Source organism: Dipodomys spectabilis, unplaced genomic scaffold, assembly GCF_019054845.1.
Source record: "Dipodomys spectabilis isolate Male_0828 unplaced genomic scaffold, ASM1905484v1 ptg000001l, whole genome shotgun sequence".
NCBI lineage: Eukaryota > Metazoa > Chordata > Mammalia > Rodentia > Heteromyidae > Dipodomys > Dipodomys spectabilis.
Genome location: NW_024870678.1, coordinates 28,019,314 through 28,034,240, shown reverse-complemented (window position 1 = coordinate 28,034,240; position 14,927 = coordinate 28,019,314). Strand labels below are relative to the sequence as shown.

The window sequence follows — 14,927 nt, the reverse complement described above, 5'->3', positions numbered from 1 at the left end:
CTTGATCCTCTGAATCACTCTCATAGCCTGAGGATGGCCAGACATAAGCCACTGCACCCAGCTATCAGCCGAAAAGGGGTCTTATGAGCTTTTCTGCCTTCAACTGAGATCCTCCCATCCTCAGCTACCAAGTCATTGGGAATACGGGCATGAGCCATGAGCACTGAGCTCCAAGCCGTCCTAAATCAATAGTGGTAGAACATTAAGTACTACTCTCGCTTAAAAAAAAAAAATCCCAAAAATTTAAAGTGGTAACACTTAGTAGGGCAAGTTATGCCTACCAGCTTTGGAAAGTCATAATCAACTGATTTACAGAGAAGACACTTCTAATAACTTAGGTATCAATTGATTTACAGAGAAGACACTTCTAATAACTTAGGTATCAATTGCAGCTCACCAGACCAAAATGATTCTGCCCCAATCATTCTGTTCCTCATTCAGGCCAACATTGTTCCCAGTTTTAGTTTAGTCCAGGTGACACCAATTCAGGCACAAATGGACAGGTGTCCTCAGTGCCACTAGCTTCCAAAGAGTCACAGTTTACCAAATAATTAATAATTATGATGGTGTCATTACCTAAACATTGAAACAGTTTACAGATGTTAAAAAACAGGCAAAAATTTCAACTATGTATTTTAATCAAGTCAGACAGTTCCAGGCATTAAATAATGCGAGAAGATAAACTTTTTAATTTAAACTGAAGAAAGTATTCTTGATATTGAGCTAAGGGATTCATTAAAGCCAAGTTTTCTTGATTACTTCAACTATTGTTTCCTAATATCACTGTTCTTAAATCCCCAAAGCACTCAGTAACATAACAGGAAATGTGAATCCTAACAACTTTAACATTCAGATTTACATCCTTCTGAAATGGTCCCTTTGTATCCAGAGGGGAAAACAAGATCCCTACCAGTGGTATGTTCTCAGGAGAACTCTTCTCACCACTGAGAGCATAAAGTCAGCATTTCAGAATTGAGCTTAACCAGGCCACTTTCCTACATACAGCAAATTAAACCATGTAATTCCTGAAAAGGCGTGGAGAGGTTTCAAAGAAATATTTGAGAACATCTGCAGCAAACAACTATGACAACCATACAAATAAATGAACACACCAATCCATTCAAGTTATGTTTGCCTTTAATTTATCCAAACATTTCACATCCATGAAGTCATTTATTTCAGAGGAAATCTAAGCTTATAATATTAAATTTAAAACATTACAATATTTACAAGACAGCTGACGGGAAACTTGCTGGTACAAAAATAATACAAATATTGTATTTTTCTCCTCATATTTGCCAGCACAAATGGTAAAGCAAATAGCTTTGTGTCTCTGAAGACCCTGGGTGATTATTGAACAGGAGAGGCCCCAGATGGCGAAGGTGGCTTATTCTGAACTTTCCATTAGCTATAGCTTTAGACCCTCAACATTCTTCTTCAAGTTCAGCAGCTCCTTTTCCTGCCTTCTTTTCTCCAGCTTGAATGCTAACTTGTTAGCTTTTTTTTCCACTCGTCGTTCCTGCATGAGAAGATTCCCCATTATAATATAAATCTTCAAATGGATAGACTACTTCCACAAAAGGCCACAAAACAAACTCCCAGAAACCTCCCGTCCACGGGCGCTTTGCAAATTTCACATCTGGAAAATGTATTTTACCTTGCGTTCCTCTTTTATAGCTTGCTTTCTTGCTTTTTTATCTTCTTTGCTTTCATTTTTAGACCGTGGTTGTGCTGACACCTTAGGCAGGTCACTGCCATTAATCATCTGCATTTGTTCAACCTGCTTTGCTGTAAGTCCTTTCTTAGGTAGGACATTGAGAGGTATTCCAGTCTTAGAAGAAAGGTGGATTTTCCTGGGCTGAAACAGAAAGGAAATGTACCAGTGTTATTTCCATTTCTCACTAACAGATCACTAACACCATTATGGTGCATACTTTTCCTTAATAGCACCAGCCCAAAGGAATAAAACTGTGAGAATATTTCTAACTCCACTTTCTGTACTAGATATTCAAAAAAACCTCAGGACACTAGGACTTACCTTTGGTTCATACTTGATAAGCTGTGGATGATTGTATAAATTAGAGTATGTACCTTTTAAAAGGAAAGAGAGAGAGATCTGTATCAATTATGAATACTTTCAGCAAAGCATTATCACCTTCCTGGCCTTAGAGTTTCTATAGTACAAAAACAACACTAGGATCTCTCCTGGGAGTCTTTTAAAATTGTTTACAACTTAGTTCTAGGAATAAAATCTTCTCCATAAATCCCATAAAAGCTTAGTTTCTACTGAAATACAGGCACTTCTTTGAAGTGTACGCTAAACCCTTCAGATTGTTAAACCCTTCAGATTAGCTGGTCCTGAGGCGGGAGGGGGATGGAGAACAGGGACTCACTGCAAATGGACTCGCAGTCCCACTTCTCTTTGGCTTCTTCCAGAACTACAGTAATGAGCTCTTCCTCCTCAGACTCATGGAGCTCATTCAGTGGCAGGTCTTGATCCTCAAAGGGTTCAAGGGTATTCAATTTAACACAACTTTTGGTTGAGTTAAAAAAAGAAAAAAAGGTGGGTGAGAGAGAGAGAGAGAGAGAGAGAGAGAGAGAGAGAGAGAGAGGGGCAGAGAGACAGAGACAGAGAGAAAACACACCCATTAGTATAGGTTGATGAGAACAGCTATGGGAACAGCAGCGATTTCTAAAACCACATTCCTGTGCTTGATAAACTTGACTAGGTCCAGCCTTACTTTGCCCTTCCAATTGGTTTTGAACATTCACTCTGCTTTGAAAAGTAGGTGAGAACTATCTGTACAGTTGCATGACTTATTTTATATACTAAACAAACATGGGAATTTCCCATGGAAAAGAGGCTTTTTACAAGCCTGGGAAATCATTACCCATCCATCTCTTCAAACAACAGACATAGATTTAAAGTTTGTAACTCCTTTCTTGCCGTGGGATCTTCCCAGCATAGTGATCACCCAGCATCTGACCTGCTTAGATCTAAACAGCTCATCAGCTTCTCAGAGAAGTCACTTTGATGCAGATGCTGATTCACAAATAACTTGCTAAGTCAATTCTGCTAATCCAACTGGAAAGAAAAGCTCTTCATTGTTACCACATCTGTTTCTCAGAATGCCCAGCTATTTCAACAATGAAATGAAAATGTGTAAGTTGAAGTAATTATCCAGCCAGAAGCTACAAGCGCCATGATATTCTCCAATGCCAGTGTGTTTTCCTACCTCCCATTCTGTCATACTACCACAACATCTGCAAATAAATGATAGACGAGAGAGAGTGGTTCCCTCTATGTTACTACCATCACATTTAGCTTCAAAACTCTTAATATAGGCCCAACATACGAGAGTGCAAACCCAAGATTACTGAAAACATTATTTCCTTAACAATGGATTCTAAGGAGGTGGACCATTTCCCATAATTCAGTTGTGCACCTACAGATATCATTTGGGGACAGAAAACTGCAGCAGAACGAGGGAAAGAAAAGTCGCCATACTTCTCTGCCTTCTCTTTAAAGTAGTCATTCAAAACTTCCCGCAAGCGGTTGCTGTCGACCTGAATGGAACCTTCCAATTCAGCATTATCCAGAGCTCCAATTTCAACATCATCATATTGTTCATAAAACTTAAAAAGAGACATCATGAAACAATATTTCAATATTACTTTTTCGTTAACTTTTTTCCTATGTAATTTTTAAGCATTATTATAAGATCATAACCACTGTTACAATATTAGCAGTGCCTCAAGTGGTGGCTCATACCCAATCTCAACCAAAAGCTGTATGTGAAGCAGCACCCTCATGTCACCCTAACCATATAGGAAATATCAACAGAAACATCAAACTCGAGGCTGGTCAAGGGGAAAAAAGTGAGATCCTACCTAAAGCAAAGAGGGCTGGGGGGTGGAACTCAAGTGGTAGCTGCCTGTCTATCAAGTACAAGAAGTACAAGGCCCTCAGTTCAACCCCAACTACCACAAAAAATAGGAAGGAAGGATAGAAGGAAGGAAGGGAAGGGATGTAGCACCATAACAAAAGAGGCACTGAAAACATTTTAGGCTAGTATTTCTTTAACAATTAGTAAGTTAACTAACCAATTAACTTGTTTAACCAGCAACAGGATTTGGACTGAGGGCACCAGCTTTCTTGCTTGCTCAGCTGGCACTTTGCCATTGAGCCGTGCTTCCAGATTCTGCTGGTTATTTTGGAGATACAGTCTTTTCGATTTTTCTGCCTGGGCAGGCTTTGAACCACAACCCTCTAGATATTGGTCTCCTGAGTAGCTAAGATTACAGAAATGAGCCAGTGGCAGCTGGCTTATGCCAGTACATTTAGATTCACACTTAAGACTGAAAACAAGGTTCATTTAACATGAAAAAAAAAAAACAAAAAAAACTGGGGAGAATAATGTAGTCAGAGTTCTTTTATCTTACAGCATTAACGATTCTTCCAAATTCCTTGACTATGTAAGACCAAAAGATTGTGGAATGGAATACAGCCTATTACTCTATAGATTTTGTTATTGCTCAGTCAATGTCTATGACATTACTGAAATGCTGCTAACATGGTCAGGCTCTGTGGAAGAACAGTGGGTGTGATGTATCTCCCGCTCAGTGGCTGCTCACAACAGCTGGGCTCTCTTGACAGGGAAATTTACACTTGTGAGAACATAGCAAAGTTAGAACTTGTGTATTGGGTTGATCCTGAAGGAAGTCATTCCTTCGCTGGCTCACATTTACTGAACAACGTGAACTCCTACTATTTGCCAGAGACTACTTTGGGGCTTGCTCACATACCAGTGAGCAAATCACACAAGAATCCTTGCCCTTGGGGAACTCACATTCTAATCCGAGACAAACTTGTATAGAACATACATAATAAGCATATTAGAGACGTCAGGAGGCGGTAAGTGCTACAGGACAGGACAGGACAGGTGGACAGCAATCTGCACAAACAGGCTGTGGGACGGGTCTGCACACCCTGCAGCCGGGCTGTCACAGGAGAGCCAAATCTAGTATATTACAATTCAGGCTTTTAAAGCATCTTATACTCCATTTCACTTCTGTTCATTAATATTAATTATGCCTGAAAACTCGAAACACAAGTCATTGAAAGACGTGGTATTTGTGTTGTGCTCAGGCCAATGCCTAGGAAAATAGAAAATCAGAATGATCACCAGCCCTCTGAAGCTATACACATTTCTTCCCGAATTAAATCTAGCATGGGTTTTAAGAAAAAGAAGAGGCTTCTGGGTTCAACCTCTCACTTAAAAAAAAGACATTACAACATCATTCGGGGCCTCACCTTTTCAAACCTCTCGTCGTGCAGAGTCAGCTGCTCGTTTCTCCTCATGACTGAGGAGGTCATAGAATAGTCTGTGAAGCGACTTTTTGTTTCCTCGTTCCAGAACAAATGCCGCTCGCTGACTCCACACGGGGTCCCAGGGGCAGACATGTCATCTTCATCTGACATTGGGCCTGCAGAGCCACAGTCACCACTGCCACTTCCTTCTTCCTCCTCCTCATCCACATCTTCCCACTCACAGCCATCTTCGTCCTCAGACTTCCTAAGGACAAAGAATCACATGACGTGTCAAAACAACAGGGTCAAGACAGTAGAAGACAGAACTCTACACACATAAAACTGGATGCCATTTTGGAAGGGCTCGAGGGCAAGCAGGAACTGAGATGCCTCTTGACTCTACTGGCAAGGAAGACTAGCAATGAAGTGGCAATTGTGCTCTTGAACTTCGGCTTCACCTAGCAGCATGTCTCACACTTTTATGGTTTCTGCTCAAAAAAACCAAAGTGTCAGATTAGATGCTCTTAAAGATCTCTTCCCACCACAGGATGGCTGTCTCTCATCCCCTCCAGCCCCTGAAGAAGCAGCAGCGATCTTATCTCTGCTGACACAACCACATACAGTGTATCTGTTCTCGTGTCCTCTCCGGTGGGCTTATTGGCCTGAAGAATGAAGTCATCCTCAAGCAGATTATCTGGGTCATCAAAGTCAAAATCATCATCAAGAGCTGCGATAATGTCAGGATCCAAATCCAGTCGAGGACCTAAAAGGAAGACAAAATTGAACAAAATCTCCCAAGGAAGAAAGCAAGAGCCATTCACTTTACTAGATTTGGGAGAGCCACATTCTATTGTGTAGTAAGGATAAAACAATGACTAAAACTTAAGGTCAGCCAGTGTAAGGGCACTTGCCTGCAATCTCAGCACTTGTCTTGCATGCATGAGGCCCTGGGTCCAGTTCCTCAGCACCACATAAGCAGAAAAGGCCGGAAGTGGTGCTGTGGCTCAAGTGATAGAGTGCTAATCTTGAGCTGAAGAGCTGAAGGACAGCGCCCAGGCCCAAAGTTCAGGCGCCATGACTGACAAAACAACAATAACAACAAAAAACCAACCTGGATTACACAGCTTAAGCCAATAACTAAGTTTAGCTTAGCTGGGAAGAATGGGAAAAGAAAGTTTTTGTTTTTTCCATTAAAACCTCTTCCAATACAGATCTACAATAGTAAACTTCTTTTTATTGAGCAAAATTCAAAAACTTTCACCAGTAAGAATCTAACTCAAGTAACTCAAATGGTTGTATATGATTATGTTCAGTCTTTCTATTGTGAGATTTTAATAAATTAAAACCTCCTCCTTTGGCTTTCTTTTTTTATTTTTAAGGGGAGGATGGCAATACTGAGATTTTAACTCAGGGACTTGTTGCTAGGCAAGCACTCCACTAATTGAGTCATACCTCAAGATTTTTTTTTTTCTTTATGTTTTTAGAAAGGGTCTTTAGTCTTTGGCAGGGCTGGTCATGGACCACAATCCTCCTAACATACAGCTTACAGGCACATACTGACATGCCTAAGCTGACTGGTTGATAAGTACATCTCAATTTTTGCCTGGACTGGCCTCTAATTACTATGCCTCCTCCCAAGTGGCTTGGATTACAGGCGGCATGAGACACTGTACCTGACCATTCAGTTATATTCTTTCAAAAATAATGAGTTCAAGAAAAGCTTTGACTTTTCCCCCCCAAGAAAACCGTCCAAGAACCAACTTAATCTGGAGCAGATTCCAATACCATCTTCTACCCAGTGCGCCACTCTCCAGTCCAATGTCCTCCTTAACCCTTACCGTTCTGGCAATCTGAAATTGGTGCAGTTTTTGATATTCATGTTCTTTGCTTTTCTACAGTCTTCTATCTGGACCACTTTTCCCACTCCTCTCTCCCTCCTTGGGCTACACCTCAGAGATACAACACTTGCCGAGCACATGTGAGACCCAGGGTCCCATTCCCAGCACCACAAAGAAGAGAAGGACAAACTTAGACACCACCTTCTTGGAAGTCTTGCTCAACTCTTTGAGGCTGGGTCTGGTGCCCATCTACCAGCATTTAGTGCCCACTTACTACTTTTTCTACAGACATAAATTCCTTGAGGTCAGGGACTATGCTTTATTATGGTCTAACACGCATGACACTGCCACACAGTGGCAACTCAGTAGTATAAATTAATAAAGAGTGCTATGCGGCAATGCTATTGTGTTAGCCAATAATTAATGTAGCTCTGAAAACACCAAACATTTTCTTCTGTGGACTTCAGTGTTTCTTCTAAATTACAATGTTGGTACTGAAAAAATGTATAAAACCACAGGTTACTGTTTAAAATCACACTACTATCTGTAATGAACGCTTAATACCACTATTATCTTTGTAAGAGGTTTGGTGAATGTTAACATTCTTCTATGAGAGCCACACAAACAGTTTTCCCACATTCCTCTCCAAATATGATCTCTAAAGACCTATGCTTCTGATAGCATGTCCAAAAATCTGCTGACCACATCCATCCTGGCCTCAGGATCTGTAATCTGAATTCCAACACATCTCAACAGATTCAACTCTTTATCAGGGAGGATAAAATTCTATATCATTCCATCCCCTTATGTAAAAATTTATCTTCTGGAAAAGTTGAAGAATTTAAACACACCTGAAACTGGAGCCGCTTTATTTAGCAATCCAACATCTTCCTCAAACTCTGATGCAAACACTGATGAAGGCAACTTAATCCCAGTGCTCTTGAAAAAGAAATCACAACTATTAGATTTACTTAGAAACTATCAATTCTTATATGGAGTCAAAAAGTATCCTCTCAAAATTCATGTTAATCCTGCCCTTCACACTGTGACCATATCTGGAATCAGGCCCGTTAGTTTGTCCTCTCTGAGTCATGTAGAAATTTACTCCTCATTAAAAGATATTAAGACATGAAACCAGTTGATAAGAGCTTTACTGACACGAATGGAGTTACGCATTCATGGATTAACAGGTTATCTGGGGTTATTAGTAAAAGAAAACATCCCATGTCTTTAGAGATGCAATTAGGCCAGATGAAGTCAGATTCAAGTGTGTGAACCCCACTTCACTGGCCACGTGAAGACAGATAAGGAAAATGAGGGATGAAGATGCAGGAAGACTGGAGTGATATGTCAAGCCAAAGAACTCTGAGGACAAATTGTCCAGAAGCTCCAGGAGCTATGGCTGCCACAACTGATAATCTTCCTAAGCTCTCCAAATGGGAATGGGGAATGGCTCTGCCAGTATCTTGATTTCAGACTTCTGACCTCTAAACTTTGTGAGAATAATGCGTGCTGTTTTGCATGCCTGTTGTTACAGCAGTCCCAGAAAACCATTACAACTACATTCTGTCACCTCTGGGTGCCATTATACATCACAAATGTGTATTCCATCCCCATCCCCAAGTGACTGTCCTACGAACTGTCCCACAATGTGTCCCATCACACTATGCCATTTAATCCTAAGCCCGGTAATATTTCACTTCTTGTCACTGTCAAAATAGGTAAATAGTACCATATACAGACTGGTCCTTAAGAGTTTCTGGGATTCAAACCCATGCAAGCTACTTAAACATGTGCTAGCCTATATTCCCAATTGGTCCTTCATCTTTAATTTCCTTCCTCAACCAGCCAGTAGTGTGAGGGTAACAGTATATGTTAAGTCTCTGTGCACTTCCCCTGCCTACAGTCCAGTAGTAGGCAGGCTGCTGGAATGGAGGCTCTCACTAGCTCATTGACAAGAGTGCTCCAAGCTGGACACCTCTAAGGACCACGAGCAATGTCTCATAGCTGCAGTGCACACAGCAAGCTGTCCATGCTTCCAAAATGAGATTCTCAGTGGTATAAACATGGGTGAAAATTTTTTCCACTGTAGACTCTGTTTTTAAAGAGCTTTACTGAGATGTAATTTTCATAGTATATAATCCACTATTTCAAGTGTACATCTTAGTAGGCTTTTGTGTATTACACTAGTTATTCCTTAAAACTATGACAAATACACATCACCTGGTTAAAAAATATTCCATCGTTTGTATTCTCCTGCTTCTGTATGCTATTGTGTCTGGAAATGACGCAGAAACTTGGGTGGGGATGACACTAAAGCTTTAAGCCATGGACAATTCTTACTACTGACATGGATTCTTCATGTAATACTTTACTACTCTCAAAGTAAGTTAAAAATGCATATGAATTTTTCATGGTACTCTGGTTATCTTGAAATTCTGAGGGTAAAAGGTGGGGAGGGGACCAGCTTGCACTTTATACACGTACCTGTGGGAGAATTTTTCAAGCCTTGAAATGGCAGTTTAGACAGTATAAATGGTAGTTTAGAGAGTAATTATTTTCTCTTTAGAGGAGTGTTGCAGTAGTTCCCAACTTCCGTGTGCCTACCCACTGCCTACCGCAGCCACCCCCTTGCTTCTGTGAAAACCAGTGCATTCTCAAGCACCCTCATCTCTATGTTGCTTTCTACACTGCCTTACATTTTGTTCCTACAGTTTATTCAGAATTGCTTCCCTAAAAGGAGTACATGGAACTAATTCACATTTTGCACAGACTATAAAAAATCAGTAATACTGTCGGGTGCGGGTGGTTCATGCCTGTAATCTTAGCTACTGAAGAGGCTGAGATCTGAGGATCACAGTTCAAAGCCAGTCCGGGCAGAAAAGTCTGTGAGACTCTTATCTCCAATAAACCACTAAAAAAACCAGAAGTGGTGCTGTGGCTCAAGTGGTAGAGCACTCGCCTTGAGCTGAAGAGCGCAGGGTTAGCGCCCAAGCCGAGAGTTCAAGCCCCACGACCGACAAAAAAAAAAAAAAAAATCAATAATACTTTTGCTTTAAAAATTGAATCCACTTGTTCTTTTAAACTAACTAAATTGTCCATGGAATAGCCTTGTTCTGTTAAAAACCAAAATGCTATGCTAGTCTTGTCCTGGTCAGTACAATTCAGCCAGACAAATCTTAGTACTTTATAAAACTTTTCTCCCTAGGAAAGGTAAAGCTATTGAGCCAGTAGGCCCCTGTCCTCCCTCAGTGGGGTAGAGAAGGAAGTGAACCAAAAAATACCCTAATCCTAATGCTGATAGAGTCTAGAGGAAGAAAGGACTAGAGAAGCTGACTCTACCATGAGGTTTGATGGTAGGAGCTCATAAACGGAGGCTGTAGTTATACCTGTTTCTTTGGGGGAAATAACCAGAAACCTAACCTCCTACTCTTCTCTTTCAACATGAACTGCAAGAGCTATGATCACACCTTCCTTAAGGAAAGAAAATGCTTAGGCAAGGACAGGATTAGGAAAAAAGCAGCAGAGGGAAACTGGTGCCCTTTTCATCATTTCACCTTTATATAATCTCAATGCGTGTGTTTTTAAGTGCCAGGAGGTACAAAACCTTCCCACTTAAGGATGTAGCTCAGTGGCATAGTGCTTACCTAGTATGCACAAGGTCTCGGGTTCAACACCTAGCATTGACCAAACCCAATTCTCCACAGAATATTTACTTTATATTAAAAGTAAGTGAGGCATGGTTGGGAAGTTGGCTTAGTGGTAAAAGTGCTTGCCTCACATGCATGAAGCCCTGGGTTCAATTCCTCAGCACCACATAAGCAGAAAAAAAAAAAAAAAAAAAGGAGAGCCGTAGGAGGTGCAAAGACCCTGTGGTCCCTTCCCTCAAATCAGAACTCTCTCCTATTTAAAAAAAAATAAAAGTGAGGCATACAGTAACTATCCTTAACATAAATGGGGGGTGGGAAATGATCTTCCTTGAGTAGCACTACTTTCATATAAATATGTTCTCTTATTTGTATTTAAAAGTAGTAAAATACACTGCACTTTTGTTGAGAGGAGCGATGGGCACTGGGTTACAATCTATTTTTGCTGTATTCTTATGGTTAGCCTGCACCTTTACACAAGCAGTAAAGACTTAAGCATTGCTCAGTGGTGAGGTTCTATCTTAGAACAGTTTAGGATCAGGAAGTAGATTCTACCATACAGAATGTCAGCTGCTTTTCTTGAAAACTCTGCCTCCCTTAAGTATGTATATCAATCAAAAGTTCTGATCCTGTCAAAATGCTGCTACTGTTGACACCCACCACTAGAGAAGATGTGGCCTGCTATCTCCTCCTGATGGTGGTAAACATAGGCACACACAGGGCACATACACGCCAGCTGTATTCTTCATAGCGACATACTTCTAATCCCAATTATTCTGACTTAAAACATGAGCCAGTAGTTTCTATACCCATGCCCTCATTCACTCTTTCACACTGAATTGCTGAGAAGACTTACTGGAATGACTAACGTTTCTTCTTTCTCATCTCTGCTGCTGTATGTACCAAAGGCACTGGGAATTAGTTCTGAGGGCCCAGATGGTTCCTTCAGGTGCTGCAGGTAGTCATAATCATCATCAAAGAACACTCCGTATTTCCTCTGTTCTGCTCGCCTTTCTTCTTCATTTACCTTAGATAATAAACAGAATGGGATTACTACCTCTCCTGGGGCTAAGTCTCAGGAAACTTACATGAGCACAACTTCCAGCATATGAACACTGGCTAATAGGAACGAGGCACAAGTCCTAGACTAACTCATAAAACAGCTTCTAAACACAAAATTAAAATGAAATAAAAACAAGCTAGATGCAGTGACACATGTCTAGAATCCTATTTCTTTGGGAGCTGAGGTAGATTACTAAAGCCTCTGAGTTCAGGACCTACCTGGGTGATATAGCATGCCCTTATCTAAAAAAAACAAACAAAAACCCCCACCAAAACCCAAAAACCACCACCATAGCAAAAATACAAACAATAACTACTAGATATTTCTGTGTAATGCTTCAATCTAAGCAACACAAACACACTTGCTTTATTATGTATTTAAAAAGCTAAAAGATTTGACAACTTTGAAAAGTATTATTTCTTGAATTTGTAAGAAAAAAATATTTTTTTAAACTTTTGGGTGATAGTCTAAGGTTTAAACTCAGGGCCTCAAACTCTTGCTTTTTTTTTTTAAAAAAATCAAACTTGGTGTGCTACCACTTGAGCCACAGCTCCAATTCTGGCTTTTTGCTGGTTAGAGATCAATTCTCATGGACTTTTCTGCCAAGGCTAACTTTACCCTCTACACTCTAACAACCTCTTCCAGGCTTCCTGGCATCTTCCAGAGCTAATCTGTGGAGCTCAGATGTCTCATATTTGATGAACTAAGTGACACCAGAAGGCAAAATGAAGCCTTGTGAAGACATTGAAATGGAAGGATCCCAGGGAAAGCAAAGGTAGAGTAAGCGCTGTCCCTTACATAACATCATGCAGCATTGTAACTGGTAGTTTAGTGAATATTGACAACTGCTCTATCAAGCTTTGTTCATTTAAACATCCCAAATGGAGATTTTTCTATCCTTCTAGTCCAAACTAATATATGCGGTATAGCACATAAGTCTGAAATCAGCATGTAAGTCTGAAAATAATCACAGATCACGTCTAAGAAGACCCATTACTTGAGAGTAACAGTGGGCTAACAATGCACTAAAAACTACGAATAGAGACTGAGGGTATAGTTCAGTGGTGGACCACTTCCCAGCCATGATCCTCAATACAACAAAACAAAATTAACAGTCCACCTACTGGAAGAACCTACTTTCTGGGTAGGCAACAGAACCCTTTGGGGTGCAGACTCATCTGCTGCTAAGGGATCTCGTTGGCTCCGGTGTACCAAGTGAAAAGACACAGCCTTCTTCTTCTCTATAAAGGGCTTTTTCTTCCTGTGAGGCTTGAAAGGAAGAGAAAAAGAAGAATTAAAGAGAGCCATGAAACACCCAATCCCAACACAGTAGTCTTCACATGCATTTTTAAGTAAGTCATGTGAAATGTGAGCAGATTTTTCACATCTCCATTTCTAGGGCTGGCAACTGTAGCTGTATTTTACAGCATTCATACTTACCTTCCGTAACAAATACTGGTTGGCACTTACACTATCTCTGTGCTAGGCTTTGTTGTGAAAGCAGAGAGTACAACAGTGAGAAAAATCAGAAGTCCCTGCTCTTAGCAAGCAAATCAATGAGACACTGATGTTAGGGAAAGACGAACCATGGCGGTGTCAGACGCCTGGTTTCTTTGGACTGGGTGCTCAATGCAGGATTCCAACAGACGGCTCAGGAACCAGGGACATCCCAGACTAGAGAGTTCCAAAAAGGGTAACATTTCATCTTACCGACCAGTCAAAACCATCTAATGTTTTAATACCATTTACCATCATCCCTTTCTAAATAGTCTTATTCGACCACTCAATTTTAAGTGCTCTAATCCTATAATAAATAAACTGACTCACGTCTAAAACAACCAGAAACTCCTACTGGAACTGGGTGGGCCGGCCTAGGTCTGCAGCGATTCGATCCCGCGCAGGGCCACAGCCAGCGGGGTCAAAGGGACGCAGGCCACCGCTTCCAGCCACCGCCCTAGTGAAGTGCGGCCGGGATGGGGCGACTGTTCGGGGCACTGTACCCACAGGCAGGTTTCCCAGCCAAACCCAGCCGGCCCCAGCCACCGGCCTTCCCGGCCCGCGTGCGGCCTCGGCCCGACCGCGGCGCTCCGCCGCCGAGACCACCAACGTTTGCTCACCATGCCGTATCTGCGCGGCGATCACCCTCAACAAGAGCCGGGGAGTCTCAAGAACACCCCCAAAACCGCCGCGGAGGCCAAGGCCCGGCTCCAAATCGCGTCCTCAGGCCTCCGCTCACGTGCGACCACACGGCCCGGCAGCACGTCACGCTGCAGCCCGTGACACCAGGCCAATCACCGAGGAGCCGGTAGGTCGCAGCCGGAAGTTGCGTCAGCACACGCCGTCTCAAGGATCGCGAGAGCCACCTGGGGGCGTGCCCAGGCGGCTCCACGCCCCCCCTCGTCTGGACACGCCCCCTCACCGTGGTGGGCGGTGCTTGTTGGGGCCACAATCCCTTAACCAGGGCTGGGAGTGGCCGTGCAGAAGGGAGTTTTTACTGTGAGCGAACTTCTTTCACAGTGACCTCTAGTCTAGCATTCCTGTTCACCAATACCCCTTGTCTATTTCCAACTGTGAAAACAAGATAACAACAACAAAACACCCTATCCAGGTATGCAGCAGGCAGGTCGGCACAGGTCACCAAGGTTTGTGGTTCCCTCGCTTCCGGGCAGGGGCGGAGCCAGTTGCTTAGCAACAGAGGCATACGCCTAGGGTTGTGGACTGCTTCAGACTTTTATTTAGTGTCTTTGCAGTTAATGATCTTCCTCCATCCTTTTCTTAATACAGTCCCTGAGACTTGACTAATAACTTGAAGTTAAATATATATATATGTGTGTGTGTGTGTATGCGTCTTTAATCTATTTTTGCATATTTTATAAAACGGACACTAATGGACTCCCAAATTATTCTCCCAAGTAGTTTATCTTGATATAAGCAAGTAGACTGTAGACAGACCTTCCTAGGAAGATACCTAGCAAGGTGCAGGAGCCCTCTCATAGCTTGGGCAAAAAAGAGTGATAAAAACCAAACTTCGTTAGCAGAACTGTGGGTCCTAACAAAGATGATAGAAA

The 14,927-nt window shown here is 41.9% G+C and overlaps 2 protein-coding genes across 2 annotated transcripts in view; both read right to left on the bottom strand.

The window, feature by feature from the left end:
- Positions 1-425, bottom strand: part of Zc2hc1b (zinc finger C2HC-type containing 1B) — a 40,279-nt gene extending 39,854 nt beyond the window's left edge. Inside the window, exon 1 of the mRNA XM_042676316.1 lies at positions 398-425. Coding sequence (XP_042532250.1) covers positions 398-425 — 28 coding nt within the window. The remainder of the gene's footprint in view (positions 1-397) is intronic.
- Positions 426-1,119: 694 nt separating this feature from the next.
- On the bottom strand, positions 1,120-14,131 carry Ltv1 (LTV1 ribosome biogenesis factor). Its single transcript, XM_042700946.1, has 11 exons — positions 13,977-14,131; positions 12,997-13,128; positions 11,653-11,823; positions 8,001-8,088; positions 5,933-6,074; positions 5,315-5,576; positions 3,509-3,636; positions 2,394-2,533; positions 2,039-2,091; positions 1,658-1,858; positions 1,120-1,519 (listed from the first exon to the last, which is right to left on the bottom strand). The coding sequence occupies exons 1-11, from the start codon at positions 13,977-13,979 to the stop codon at positions 1,409-1,411; spliced, it is 1,431 nt and encodes a 476-aa protein (XP_042556880.1). The 5' UTR covers positions 13,980-14,131; the 3' UTR covers positions 1,120-1,408.
- Between the last annotated feature and the right edge of the window lie 796 nt (positions 14,132-14,927).